Raw genomic sequence first — 14,733 nt, 5'->3', positions numbered from 1 at the left:
TTAAAAGAAGAAATTTGCAGAATCAAGTGTATAGTATTCATGATAAGAATGGAGTTTGGAGAGATAATCCTACTGAGGTTACTAGTGCTTTCTTGGAGTATTATGAATGTTTATTGGGTGGTAATAGTACTCAAAAAGCTGAAGTTCTTTCTCATATAGTTCAAACAGGTCCACTGGTTACTGATGCTCACAGAGCTATTCTAAATGCTCCTTACACTAGAGAAGAGGTGAAGAATGCTTTATGGTCTATTCCAGGTGTGAAAGCACCAGGGCCAGATGGATTTGGATCCTTCTTTTACAGAGATGCTTGGCACATAGTGGGGGATGATGTGATTGCTGCTGTGTTAGATGTTCTGCAGAGTGGCAAATTGTTGAAGGAGCTGAATCATACTGTAATTACCCTTATTCCCAAAACTAAATGCCCAAAAAATGTGAGTGAATACAGACCTATATCTTGCTGTAATACCTTATATAAATGTGTTACCAAGGTATTGTGTGGGAGAATGAGACAGATCTTGCCTGATCTTATCCAGGAGAATCAGGGTGGTTTTGTTCATGGGAGGTACATTGTTCACAATATCATGGTGATCCAAGATTTGGTTAAGCAGTATGGTAGGAAATCAGTAAAGCCTAGCTGTTTAATGAAAATAGATTTACAGAAGGCATATGATACAGTGGATTGGGGGTTTCTGAAATCTATGCTTGAGCAGTTGGGTTTCCCTAATTCCTTTGTGCAGATTGTTATGGAGTGTGTTACTACTCCCATGTTTTCTTTGATGGTTAATGGCTCAATGCAAGGGTTTTTCAAATCCAAAAGAGGGTTGAGACAAGGTGATCCCATGTCTCCCTTGTTATTTGTCATCTGCATGGAATATTTATCAAGAGTTCTTCAGAAAATGAGTGCTCTCCCTCAGTTTCAGTTTCACCCAAGGTGCAGAGATATTAAGCTCACTCACTTGTGTTTTGCTGATGATCTGATCCTGTGTAGCAAAGGTGACTTCCCTTCCATTTATCTTCTGTTGCAAGCTTTCAAATTGTTCTCCATAACCTCTGGTTTGTCTGCTAATATTCAAAAATCCTCTGTTTATTGTCATGGTATGACTGAATCTGATGTAACTAGAGTGATTGCTGCTTCTGGTTTTACTAGAAGTGCTTTACCTTTTAGGTATTTGGGAGTTCCAATTTGTTCAAAGAAGATTACAGCAGCTCAGTGTGAGATGTTGGTGGATAAAATGACTGCTAGAATCAAAGTATGGAGCTCTAGGAACCTCTCTTATACAGCTAGGATGCAATTGATTAATGCTGTTTTGCTTAGTATCCATATGTATTGGTCCCAGATTTATATTTTGCCCAAGAGTGTTCTAAAAGAGATTACCAAAATTTGTAGATCCTTCTTATGGAGTGGACAGGCATATAGCTCTAAGCCAAGTTACATAGCTTGGGAGCAGACTTGTTGTGATAAGAATCAAGGTGGTCTTGGTTTTAGGAATGTGGAGGTGTGGAATGTGGCTAATCTGGGGAAGTATGTTTGGGCTGTAGCCAATAAGCAAGATAACATCTGGATAAAATGGATCAATTCAGTTTATGTTAAGGATGGGGATTGGTGGGATTTTGTCCCTACTAGTTCTTCTAGTTGGTACTGGAAGAAAATCTGTGATACTAAAGAACAAATCAAGCAAGTGTTTACTGCTACTGAATTCTGCAATATGCCTAAATATTCTGTGAAATTGGTGTATAATAAGCTCATTGATTCCAAGCCCATGGTTCACTGGGACAAGATGGTCTGGAATAGACTTACTGTGCCAAAACATAGGTTCATCTCTTGGTTGGCAATTCAGCACAGATTGCAAACAACAGCAAAAATGGCAAGAATTGGAGTTAGCTCAACTTCAGATTGTCTTCTCTGTGGTCAAGCCCCTGAAGATCATGAACACTTGTTCTTCAAGTGTCCTTACAGTAGCAGATGTCTCACTGATTTGAAGAGTTGGTTGGGGATTCAAAGCTCCCTTACTACCTTACAGAGAGGAGTTAGACAACTGTCTAACAGCAACAGTTCCAAATTTAGGAAAAGTGTTATGTATGCTAGCATGGTTGCTTTGATCTACCTGATCTGGAGGAGTAGAAATAGTAGTTTCTGGGATAAAGCTTTCCCTACTGTTTTGAATGTAATGACTCTTTTAAAGCATACAGTTAAGAGTAGAGTGATGGCTGTAATGCCAAAGAATGTAAGTAGGAAGGATAGTTTGTGGTTTCAGAATCTCTGAAACTTAGTTGTGTTGTGCTTGCTCTTGTGAGGAATGGTCCAACCTAGTTGGTTTGTTCCCCTTGAGTTAGCCTAGGTTGTATTCTGTTTTGTGGAAATTAATATTATCATTACTTGCTTAGCAAAAAAAAAAGATATATTCCAAAGTCCAAAATCCAAAGTCCAACTCCCGAGCCCGTTCCCATTCCGGAATTCGGTACAAAATTCAATTTCCAAAAATCAAATTCAAAATCCAAACACAATCTCCCCCAATTGACCACTCCATTGGTTTTACAAGGCCGTTTCCAGTCGAAATGCCATTAAGAAATTCAAAATCGGGCGCCGACCCACAAAATTGAGCATGCCAGGCCCCGTCCCGTAAAACCGAGTCCAAAATACAAAACCCGAGTACAAAAAAAGGAGTGTTTTTAGACGCAAAATGCTTTAACCTCCAAGAAAAGCTACGTGCCAAAAATCGTACAAGTCGTACAAAGGTACAACGCTACAAAACAAAGCACAAGGACGATGTCATCGTCCTTGTTTGGCGAAACCTGGGACATGTCACCAACACCAGGCGCTGGGCGCTGACGCGTCTTGGCGTTTAGCCGCATAACCTCCTATTTAAACTCTCATTTCCACACAAAATGGGGGGGTAGAATTGAATACAACGTCGTAATTTCAATTTTTCCTCTCAAATTCTAATACAAAATTCAAGTTTCCAATCTACAATTTCTACTACAATTTCTCTAAAATGTGAAGGCAATTGGGAACACAAATCGGTACTAATTACCTAATCCTAAATAGGTAAATCCGAATCCCTAATCAAATCATCATGATATTTTCTACTTTTCTACCTTTCTAAGTTCAATATTCAATTCCTATGATGTTTTCATTTGAGTGCAAACTCATGATAAACTAGGAAAAGTGTTCAAAAGTGAAATCTTTGGGAGGTTTTCACTCTTGAAACTCCTCCCAAATGATTTTCTTAGCACATTTTCAATATTAATATGCAAGATTCAAGCTTTATTTTCGGAAATGATTAGTAAAGTGAAGAACTTTCATACTTGAAAGGTTTCTCCTTTACAACAATCATCATACAATTTTAAAAAATACCAATCTTTTCAAAGTTCAAGGATGTTTGGGAAAGTGCAAACCCTTCTCCAAACTAGAACACATGAACATTCAAATTCTATGTTCAAATACAAGTTCTATTTTCAATATTCAATGATGTTTAAGTGAGATAAATTCCTCCTTAAACTAGAATCAATTTCAAGTTATGGAGCATATTAAAGGTGAGGCCTTTTTAACATTAAAAGGTCTAATCTTTAAGAACCAAGTCTTCTAATTTCAATATTCAAGTTCAATATCCTAATTTTAATATTCGAGTTTTTTTTTTCAAGTTCTATTTCAATAATCAAAGTCAACGATGCTTTATAATGAGCAACTCATCTAAAGTTGAGATTTTTAGAGAATTGAATCAGTGTCGGGCCTCTTATTATTAAGTAGTTGTTTGGCGTTCAGACCTCAAGTACAATTTCAATATCGTCATTTAAATATTGTCATTTCAATATCGCATTTCAATACCGCAATTTCAATATCGCACTTTCAATATCGCAATTTCAATAACGCACTTTCAATATCGCACCTTTATTTTTCATACTTGCAATTTCAATTCCGCACTCTTTACTCACCTTTTTTAAGGTGATGTGGTTTTGTAAGCATTTCAATAATTCCTACTACTTGTGATGATGCTTTACATGTTTATTGATTTCATCACCCAACATGCTAAATACAACAATATACAAATGTTACATCACACTTAACAAAGATAATTTTTGGACAAACTGGCCTTAGGTTCCCTTAATTAACTTTAAAGGGAAGTGACCACGTACAAGTAGCAAATACAATGTTCTAAATGCATGATTCAACCCGCCTAGTGCCATGATTAGGATTTCATGAAAACGATCTTGTCTTGTGTTTGAACGTATTTTTCAAGTTTGCCAAAAATAAGCGGTTCGTTCCCGTACCCGAATCTCACCCGTTCAGTTTCAAGATTCAATACCTTATCCAAAAAGAGTCATACTAAGTTCTTTTTAAACAAGACCCTTAAACACGTTTGGTGGCGACTCCTTCGAATTTCAAAATTTCAAAACCCGTAGCGGCATCTACGAAAAAATGCAAAAGAAAAGAAACAAAAATCACCCCCTACAAGGTCTTCTGTGAATAGAGTAAAAAAACAAGATGATGTGTTATTTATGGAACTAGGAAGTATTGTTATTCAAATTACACATTAATTATTTGACTTTGCTCTTAATTTAATTATTCCCTATATTAGACAGAATTGGACATGATCTAGATAGATCGGTTATGATCTGGACATATGGGTTCTGGTATAGACATGATCTGGAAATATCGGCTTTGATCTGGATATGTTCTGCACATATCGGTTATGATATGGACAGATCAGTTCTAATCTGGACATATAGGTTCTGACCTGGACATGATCTATCCAGATCTGGACATATTGGTTTTGATATGAATATATGAGCTATGATATGGACATGATCCAGACATATCGATTTTGATTTGAATATTTGGTTTTTGATCTGGACATGATCTGGATATATCAATTCTGGCCTGTAGATATGGGTTCTGATCTGAACATGATATATACAAATTGATTCTGATATGGACATGATCTAGACAGATTGGTTATGATCTGACATGATCTGGACATATCAATTCTATTATGGACATGATCTTGACAGATCCGTTCTAATTTGGACAAGTCGTTTTAGATTTGGACATATAAATTATGATCTGGACATGATCTAGACAAAACGGTTGCGATATGTACATGATCTCGACAAATCAATTTTAATTTAAATATATGAGTTATGATTTGAACATGATCTGAAGACTTTGACAGAGTAGTTATGACCTCGATAAGATCGATTTTGATATGACGTATGAGTAAAAGTCCTAACATGACATGGAAAAATCTATTCTTCTTTGGACAAGATCTGGACATATTGGTTTTATTATGAATTTATGGTAATTTGGACATGATCTGGACAAATCGGTTCTGATCTGGACATGATCTGCATAGAGCGAATCTGATCTGGGAAGATCCGTTCTAATTCGGACATATTAGTTCTGATCTGGACATAAAATGGATAGATTGGTTCTAAACTGGACATGATTTGAACAGATCGGTTCGGAGCTAGATATGATCTGGACAAATCGATTTTGATTTGGACATATAGGTTATAATTTGGACATTATCTAGACAAATCCGTGATAATCTACACATAATCTAGATAGATAGGCTTTGACTGAATATATGGATTCTGATCTGGACATGATCTGGACATATTTGTTAGACAGGTCGGTTCTGATCTGGACATGATTGTGGTAGATCAACTTTGGACGTGATCTGGAAAGATTGGACGAGATCTTCTCCTCTGACACAGTCTGGGTTGTCTGGCTTTGCCCCAGGCCGGGTTGTGACTGATGCGGCTGTTCGGAAGCGGGCCAAGTACGAAGCACGTTGCAGGGCCATTGGTTATGACTTTCTTCCGTTCTCTTTCTCTTCTTTGGGCGAGCTGGATAAGGATGCTGTGGCGTTGTTGAAGCGGATTCAGAAGTTTTCTAGGACACAAGACATTGCTCATATTTTTACCAGGATAGGTTTTGCTATAGCTAGAGGAGTGGGGGCCCTGATTGTATCTCGGTTGCCCACTAATCATTTGTAAAATGTTTGACTTTGTTAGCATTTGATATAATAATAATAATAATAATAATAATAATAATAATAATAATAATAAATGATAAAAATAATGATAATAAAAAAATAATAAAAATAATAAATAAAAATAAATAAAAATAAAATAATAACATGTGCATGTGCTAATGCACGTGATATTTATTATCACGTTAGCCACTCTTGATAGTAAATCAAATATTTTTTTATGATCTTTGTTATAATAGTGTTTATGCACGCGATGCATTCGTGCTTTAGATTTTATTTGAACACTTATAATTTAATAAAGTTATGCGATCTTAAAAAAATCACAATATTGTGTTCATAGTGTTTATGCACGATAAGCTTACTTGAGATTTCATATGAACAAGTTTAATCCTAATATAATCATATGGTTAATCAAGTGCAAATTTTATTTTATTTTTACTGTTTAAACAATTTAAAAATGGATACATTAGGGTCAAATTAGACTATTTATATGGATACTAAGTTTCTCAAGAATTGACTTTTTAAATGGGACAAAACATTGGTATAAAGTTAATGAAATCAATTTTTCCAAATTGAATGCGCGATACAATTTTTTTTCTTAGTATATAATTTTATACATTGAAATCGACAATTACGTGTAAGTGATGAACATGTTCATTCATCTTATAAGTGATTGTTGCATTTATTGTAACATTTGACGTACTGTATGAATCCAACTCCCTTCGGAATTAAAGTAAAATTTTTCTTTGTCTCTTCGGATACATCTGATAAATTGGAACGATACTGAAAAGTAAAAGTTTTCTTTTATCTATCGTTGCGGTTTGATTTTTTTTTTTCAATGAAAACGAAACTATTCAATTGCTCCAGAATTTTATTAAATTTTTTTATTTATTTTAGGTTGGCATGAGTGGTTAAGGGCCTCTTGCTCCTTAACCAAAGTCTCGGGTTCGAGCCTTGGGAATAGAAAAAATTTCAACTGGGAGAATGCTGCCCATCGAGGTACCCATGCAAACTCCCACGGGAGATTAACTCGTCGAAGGCGGTGGGAACTTCTCGTAGTAGAACCAAAAAAAAAAAATTATGATAGAAGGAGTATTACAACTTGGTTAGGGTTCTTTCCAAAATAAAATAAAAAATGGTAGTAATTCTACGATATTAATTATTAAATACTATTTTTCATATGGACTTACATGTATTTTAATTAAAACACACTCAAACATGACGTGTCTAAAGGACTAGTTACAATACTCTGTATATTTTAAGGGAGAAAACTTATATTATACGTAGTACGAAGTAGGTTTCGTGCTTATAGTTTTTTCTTTTAATGTATTGGATAGGACGGTAACAGTGAATGTACTCCTGTCTTGATTTGAAAGGCATAGTGAAGGGACTTTAATCTTTGGGAGTTTAATTTAAAGCGTTGTGTTCCAATATATGAGTTCAAATTAAAGTCCTTCAACGCAATTTTAATAAAAACAAGTTCGTAATTACCTAAACAAACAATTGCAGTAATACAACTTTTTACTTGAATGGAAAAAGGTTAAGATTGATGATATCATGAATAAGAAAATTAGGGGATGACTAATTGACTAGTTCAATAAACCAAATTCGGCTACATATATGTTTATACCACCAAATTCTGTACATAATACTTACTGTTTGTGACATCACTGAAGTTGGCTACCAATAACAAAATGTGTAGATTTGCTTCCTTTGGGGAAAAACTTAACTGACACATACCTATCAATTTAACTTCCACCAACGACCGCAAATTTCTATTTTATTCATATTATTGTCTTATATCACCTTAAAATAAGCAAATATTAGTCTAGAATTATAATGGCTAGTTAATAATCACGTCTAATATGTCCATTTTAGTAGGTTTGATTACTTGATTCCTCCTAACTGGCCCTATAAGCTAGCTAGCTTAGTTGAAATTATAATGTGTTCATATCTATGTTGAGATCGATGATGAGCTTGGACTTTTGATGATCGAACTCGACTTTGTCTTTGATTATCAAACCCTCTATTTGTTTATCAGCCAAACTATCGCAAATACGATTGTGTAGGGGTGTGTATGGTGCTCTTGGTGCACTGGTGTCCAAACGACACGCGTCAAATATAAAACGCGGATATCTTGTTGAATCCGGAGAAGAAAAGAACAAACGTTGTTTTTTTGATAAAAAAGAACAAACGTTGTTCTTTTGTTAAAAAAAAAGAACAATGACTACTCTGTCCCTTTTTTTTTATTCTTTTGTTTTTCGCTCCATTCTTCTGGTATTTCTTTTTTATAATTTTCGAATCAGAATTTGTGAAGAGGAGAGAGAAACACTATGGAAAGGAGAGAGAAACTGTGAAGAGGAGAGAGAAAGTAATGGAAAATTCTCAGATATTGGTTGATTTTTCTACTTCAATATCAAAATCTATTGATTCTTCTTCTTCAAATTTGAATTCCTCTGCTGATAATCCGATTTGTGAAGGTAATTTTTCATTTTTTAAAAACGAATTACTTATTTATGATGATTTTGATTTCGATGTTCATTATTTTGATCATTTCAATTTATTTTGATTTTTTTTATCATTTCGATTTCTGCATTTCTCAATAACTTTGATTAATGTATTTTGATTCTATATTTTGATGATTTTGATGATTAATGTATCTTGATTATATATTTCCGATGATTTTTTTTTATGTTCTTTTTTCGATTTTATATGTTCTTTTAGTCTTATCTTTTGTTCTTTTATATATTGGTTCTCATATATGTATTAAGAGATTGTAATAATACAGAAAATAATTATTGAACATGTTGTTCTTTTTTGCTTTAGCTTGTTGTTCTTTTATGCTTTAGTTTGTTGTTCTTTTTTGCTTTAGCTTGTTGTTCTTTTGATATTACACACTTCAGATCAAATTGTTCTTTTACCATTTTTGTTGTTCTTTTATCTTTTTTGTTGTTCTTTTTTCACATGGTTAAAATAAGCGTTCTACATGATATGTTCTTTTCTGTTATTTATAATGTTCTTTTTCTTTACTTTATTATGTTCTTTTATGCTCTATTGTTGTTCGTTTTTTTATTGGTAATGTTGTTTTACATGGTTAAAATAAGTATTCTACATGATATGTTCTTTTCTGTATTTATAATGTTCTTTTTATTTAGGAAAATTTGGTAATATTAATCCAACCTTTGGCCGGTTTTCTTTTATTAATCCCACCTACGACATATTTTTTAATAATCCCACCTTTACTACCCAACGACTTTTATTGGGCTTAAGTGACCGATAACTGGTGAAAAAATCATCGAGATGGTGATGAATTGATGATGATGACTGAATACATCTAGAGAGAGTACTTCCACGTAGGGATATATTACCGGCGACAATAGGTTTATGACGTGTTGGGCCCAATAAAAGACGTTGGGTGGTAAAGGTGGGATTATTAAAAAATATGTCGTAAGTGGGCTTAATAAAAGAAAATCGGCAAAAGGTTGGATTAATATTACCAAATTTTCCTTTTATTTATTTATAATGTTCTTTTATTTATAGTGTTCTTTGAGGTTCATCCTCTTTTTGCTCTTTTGAGGAATTGCTCTGTTTATTCAGCCTCTCTTCTTCTTTCAGCTGTTTTTGAAGATTTAACATCATTTGTTGCTGGTCAAATAAAAACTTCATTTGCTCTTCAATACTGTACTTTTTGAAAAAAGAACAAACATAAAAGAACATTAAGATTTATATCTAATAAACATAAAAGAACAGAACAACAAAACCCAAAAAAAAAAAAACACAAGTGCATCGTTCTTATCATGAACATGGCTTGTATTTATTCTCCTTCCCCCTCTTTTTTTTTCATTTTTTTTCATTTTCTATATATATAATATTTCTCCTATTGGATTCATAACTTCTCATTTTAGAAACATATTCTTGAGAGAGAAAGAGGAGAGCTTTTAGTTTCTCCCAACAAAAGAGAGATTTCATGAGAGAGAAAGTTCAAAATAAATTTTCTCCTCCTTCTTTCTCTGAAATGTGATTTTAATTGAATTACGTTTATAAAAACTAGTTTATTAAGCGAAATACTATTTCAATTTCGCTATTTTTTGAATTTTTTTTATTCATTCAAAGAGGTTTATGCTGTTGATGAAGGTGCATCGGGTGATTAAGGTAAATTTTCTCGTTCTGAATTCTACGTTCTTTTAAAATTTTAATGTTCTTTTCTTGTACTCCCTCCGTATTTTTTTAAGAGATACAATTGGCCGGGCACAGGTATTAAGAAGAATAATTGAATGAAATAAAATAATAAAGCAAGTGGTGTTGGATAGATATTTTAATAATTAAATATGTGGGGACCATGTCATTTTGGTGGGTGGAGGGTGGGGTGGGTTTATGAAAATATTTGTTTAATAGGATGGTGGGTGATAGGGTATATTAGATGTATTATTTAATTAGATGGTGGAGTTGATAGGTTACTAAAAATGGCAAGTGTATCTCTTAAATAAATACGGCAGGAAAAAGCAAGTGTATCTCTTAAAAAAATACGGAGGGAGTAACTTTCTATTTCTGTGGCATCAAAATAGTGTGTTCTTTTGTAGAATCATCAATTGTTTTTTTTAACCTATTTATAGTGTTGTTTTCAGATATTTTTTGATAAATAAAATAACGGAATTAAAACATATTTTTAATCTTAAATAATAAATTATATCAGAAGTGCACTAACGACTTTTAAAATTCAACGCCGTGTTATTTTTTTAATTAGAACATAAATTGGTTGAAAAAGAACATTTCCAGAACTTAAAAGAACAAGAAAAAATATAGATCTGGTTTTAAAGTTCATCAAAGGTTCGTCGTTTTATTTTTTTATTAGAACATAAATTGGTTGGAAAAGAACATTTCCAGAACTTAAAAGAACAAGAAAAAATATAAATCTGGTTTTAAAGTTCATCAAAGGTTCGTCGTTTTATTTTTTAATTAGAACATATTGTAAATTGGTTGGAAAAGAACATTTCCAGAACTTAAAAGAACAAGAAAAAATATAACTGTTTTTTATATTTGTACTTTTTGTCTGATTTGTCAATATTAGTGTACTTTTTGGTTTTTTGCTAATGTTCTTTACTTTACTTGTTAATGTTCTTTTCTGATTTATTTTCTCTGTTCTTTTTTTTTTTTTTGCGATTTTTATGTTTGTTGCGTTTTATTGTTATTTTTCTGCGTTTTTGGGCAGGTGCACGAAGAGCACCGTGCACACCCCTGTATAATCCGAGCGTTGCCAAACTATACCTCGCGTTTTCATATTGTATACACAATCTAGGGCATTACAAACTATAATTGGAGTTACGAGAGTTTGGGCCTGTTACGGTGTTACCTATTAATCGTGTTCAATAACACGAATAAAGTAACTTTGACTAAGGTAACTTGGCTCGAAATACCCTAATCAAGATAAAGAGTAACTGATTTTGATTAGAATCATGAGTTATGGTGCATTTGGTACATCTGTTATCTTTGTGAGACGACTCGAGTTTCTAGTACATCTGACACTATTATGATACATCTAGTACATTTGTTATTCATGAGAGGATTCAATTTTCTAGTACATCTATTTTTATTTTTATTTTTGACAGCTTGTACATCTATTATTATTATGGTACATCTGATATATTTGAGAGGATACAAGGTAAAGAATTGCTAAAATGCCTTGAAGTAGCGAAGATGATCAAATCATTTTTTATTCAAAATGCCTCCGCTTTTGGATATCAAAATCATAAGGATTATTTCCAGGCACTTTGCACCGAAGGTTGCAAGTTGGGGAGCGAGTGAGCAAGAGCTTTACTTCAGTCAGAACTTGCCGGTTAGACATTGGTGAGTTTGAGCTCGGGTCTGAAATCCGCGACCACAATGTCGAGCGAGAGTTTGTCCACGAGTGAGCAATGTTTTGAGCTTAGGTTATTCAGTATACACATAGTGAAAAGTTGAGGTTATTTTAGTAAAATTACTTTGATATCCCCTATGTAAAAGACCATTATACCCTTAATAATTGAAAAATGTTTACAACTTTCAAACCCTTCGCCGTAAAACCTGTTCACTCCCTCATTTTAAACTTCGCTACTTTCTCTCTCATACTTTCTCTCTCCTCCTGATGCTTAGCCGTCTGCCGATCACCGTTGTCGCCACCATCAGTCTGGTTGGCCTTCCATCGCTTCCCCTCGTCGTGCGCTTCCGATCTCTGCCGATCACCGTCGTCGCCACCATCAGATTGGTTGAGTTTTTCTTGCTGTTAAATTCTCTATTATTCTTCCTTTATTTTTTAATTTCGCTATACCAGTAACGCAACACAACCAACATATTGAATTTATGTTTTTTCGTTTTATGCTTTGCTGCATTCTTGCGGTTTCAATTTCTTCTAGATTTGACAATGAATTTTCTTCAATTTATTTGTGTTATTTTTTTTTAATATGAAACTTATCAAGAATTTGGGATTTTTTTGTTCATCGATTCATATCTGTATTAACTTCTTTAGAAGCCTCAAATTTGGTTTTTTCAATTTCACCCAGCTTTCAATTTGACTAAAATTAAAGGTTTTTGTTGTTTCGATTTATTATTGAAAAAAATAGGCTCAAATCTGCGTTATAAATGAAGTATAATACTACAATATATGTGGATTTATCTATAATTTAGATTATAGACTCAATTATGTTAGAAGCTCTTTCATGTTTGTAGCGCTTTGTTTCATGGCTTTACAAAAAAAAATCATTAGGGTAATTGTTTTGTAAGATTCGAATTATATGCTTTGTCTGTTATGTGTTTTAAGTGGGACTAAACATTTTATTACTTAATTTATTAGATCTTATGTTAAAAAATGGTTTATTAGATTTTGAGGTTTGAAGTTCTTATGAATTTTCTTTTGAAGATTTTGAACTTGGGTGTTCTAATATTTTGGGGATCGATATGGTTTCTTTTAGGGTTCGATTTTAATTCTTTTATGTGGAATTGAAGGGTACTTAACTTTTTTGTAATTTGCGCTTTGTGCGGAATGAGTGAAGGGTTACTGGGATCCAAAGATTAAGGCGAAACCTGAAGGATTTCTGGAAGTAATCGGCATTGTAGAATGATAAGAAGGGAAACGTGTGGCTTGGTTTGTTTAATACTTGACTCTCAAGTTTTCATGGTTAAGCATGAAGTTATTTCAGATGCTTTAGTGTGTGGTTGCTACTTTGGAGTATCATGCCTTGAATAACAGGTCACCGTTTATGTTCGATTCGAATGTTCTATAATGTTAATTATAGTTTGTTTCTACCAGGGTTAGTGTTGTTTTAGATAGTTAGGTTTAATTATTTCAATACACCAACTGGTTCGGTTTTAATCAATTTTTTGGCTATTCATTGGGGTTTTAATAATCTGAGAATTTGTAGGTCTAATTTATTTTATTTTTTGATGCTTTTGGCAGCGGCTATTTGGATGATCAGTTCAACCAATTGCAGAAATTAGCTGATGAGAGTTGCCCAGATTTTGTTATTGAAGTTGTAACCCTTTTCGTTCAAGAATCTAAAAAGCTCCTTGACAATTTGAGAAAAGCTTTGTGAGTTTAATTTATCTGGTTTTATTTTTCAATATTTGTTGGGTTTTTTAAATTTATTTTTGCTTGATTTCTGTAATTTTGAAATGGATATTTTCTATGTTTTACAGTGAGCATCCAGTTGTAGATTTCAATCAAGTGGCAAATCATGCTCATCAGTTTAAGGGGAGTAGTTCTAGGTATTTTCTGACTCTCAATCTTGAAATTTGTATTTCTAGGGTTCCAAATCTTTTTTGAGCTTTGAATCTGTATTTTGAATAAAAAATAATTTGAATTTTTTTTGTTGAATTAAAACCGATACAATTTGATTTTGTGCTCGATTTTGTGTTTGATCTACGCACATGGATTAACGGTTTAATTTTGATGTCTGAATTTGTAATTTTGAGGGTTAATATAGCTTTTATCGCTTGCCCGGGGTTGGGGGAAGGATTTTCAAAATTTACATAACTTTTTCATAGGGTCAAAAATCCGATCATAATGTTGTTTTCTTTGGTTAATTTATTTTTTGGGATGTTGAATTCAACATATAGAAGTTAACAACTCATAAAAGGGAATTAACATAAAGAAGTTAATAATAAGTTAAAGTCCCTTGCTTGAATCTATGTTTCATCACTCCTTGGATGCTCATAAGTTTTCTGTGTATGTTTACATGGGTACTTGATGCTAGCGGTAGGTCAAAACAAAGGATAAGTGAAAAGAAGAGCCGAAAAGTTTTGTTGAAGCTGAGGATGAAGCCTATCACTGGTGTCAGCATAGTCACTGTGAAGAAGAGCAAGAACATTAGTCTCTTTGCATTGGTGTAGTCATTTTCAATTGTGTTGGTTACCTTTTTCTAATTATAATCTCCCTATCGAATCAGATTTTGTTTGTCATCTCCAAGCCTGATGTCTTCAAGAGCCCAACATCAGATACATATGTTATCTTTGGTGAAGCAAAGATTGAAGATTTGAGCTCACAACTTCAAACTCAGGCCGCAGAGCAATTCAAGGCTCCGGACTTGACCAATGTCATCTCCGAGAATGAAAATTCATTGAAATAGATTCATAGATTTGAGAGGGAAATGGGTTAGTTTGACGAACCTGGTGAACATTTTCCATTCCTGAATTCGATTTATTGCGAACATTTGCCACTTCAATAATGAAATTTTGATTTTTTGTTGTGATATATTAGTTGTAACAACAC

At 33.4% G+C, this 14,733-nt stretch overlaps 1 protein-coding gene across 1 annotated transcript; it reads left to right on the top strand.

Moving 5' to 3' along the window:
• Positions 1–11,712: 11,712 nt before the first annotated feature.
• Positions 11,713–14,590, top strand: LOC130467665 (uncharacterized). Its single transcript, XM_056836245.1, has 5 exons — positions 11,713–11,837; positions 13,423–13,554; positions 13,662–13,730; positions 14,219–14,312; positions 14,411–14,590. Exons 1-5 carry the CDS (start codon positions 11,713–11,715, stop codon positions 14,588–14,590), a joined length of 600 nt encoding a protein of 199 aa, XP_056692223.1.
• The last annotated feature ends 143 nt before the right edge of the window (positions 14,591–14,733 follow it).

Source organism: Spinacia oleracea, chromosome 2, assembly GCF_020520425.1.
Source record: "Spinacia oleracea cultivar Varoflay chromosome 2, BTI_SOV_V1, whole genome shotgun sequence".
NCBI classification, from domain to species: Eukaryota; Viridiplantae; Streptophyta; class Magnoliopsida; order Caryophyllales; family Amaranthaceae; genus Spinacia; species Spinacia oleracea.
This window is presented reverse-complemented; position numbering and strand designations above follow the sequence as displayed.

What these genes read in the sequence shown, in the direction of transcription:
- LOC130467665 (XM_056836245.1), top strand. Translation starts at nt 11,713, where the DNA reads ATGCCTCCGCTTTTGGATATCAAAATCATAAGGATTATTTCCAGGCAC. An exon ending in AACTTGCCGGTTAGACATTG is followed by an intron (nt 11,838 to 13,422) that starts GTGAGTTTGAGC and finishes TGCTTTTGGCAG; the next exon opens with CGGCTATTTGGATGATCAGT. An exon ending in GACAATTTGAGAAAAGCTTT is followed by an intron (nt 13,555 to 13,661) that starts GTGAGTTTAATT and finishes TATGTTTTACAG; the next exon opens with TGAGCATCCAGTTGTAGATT.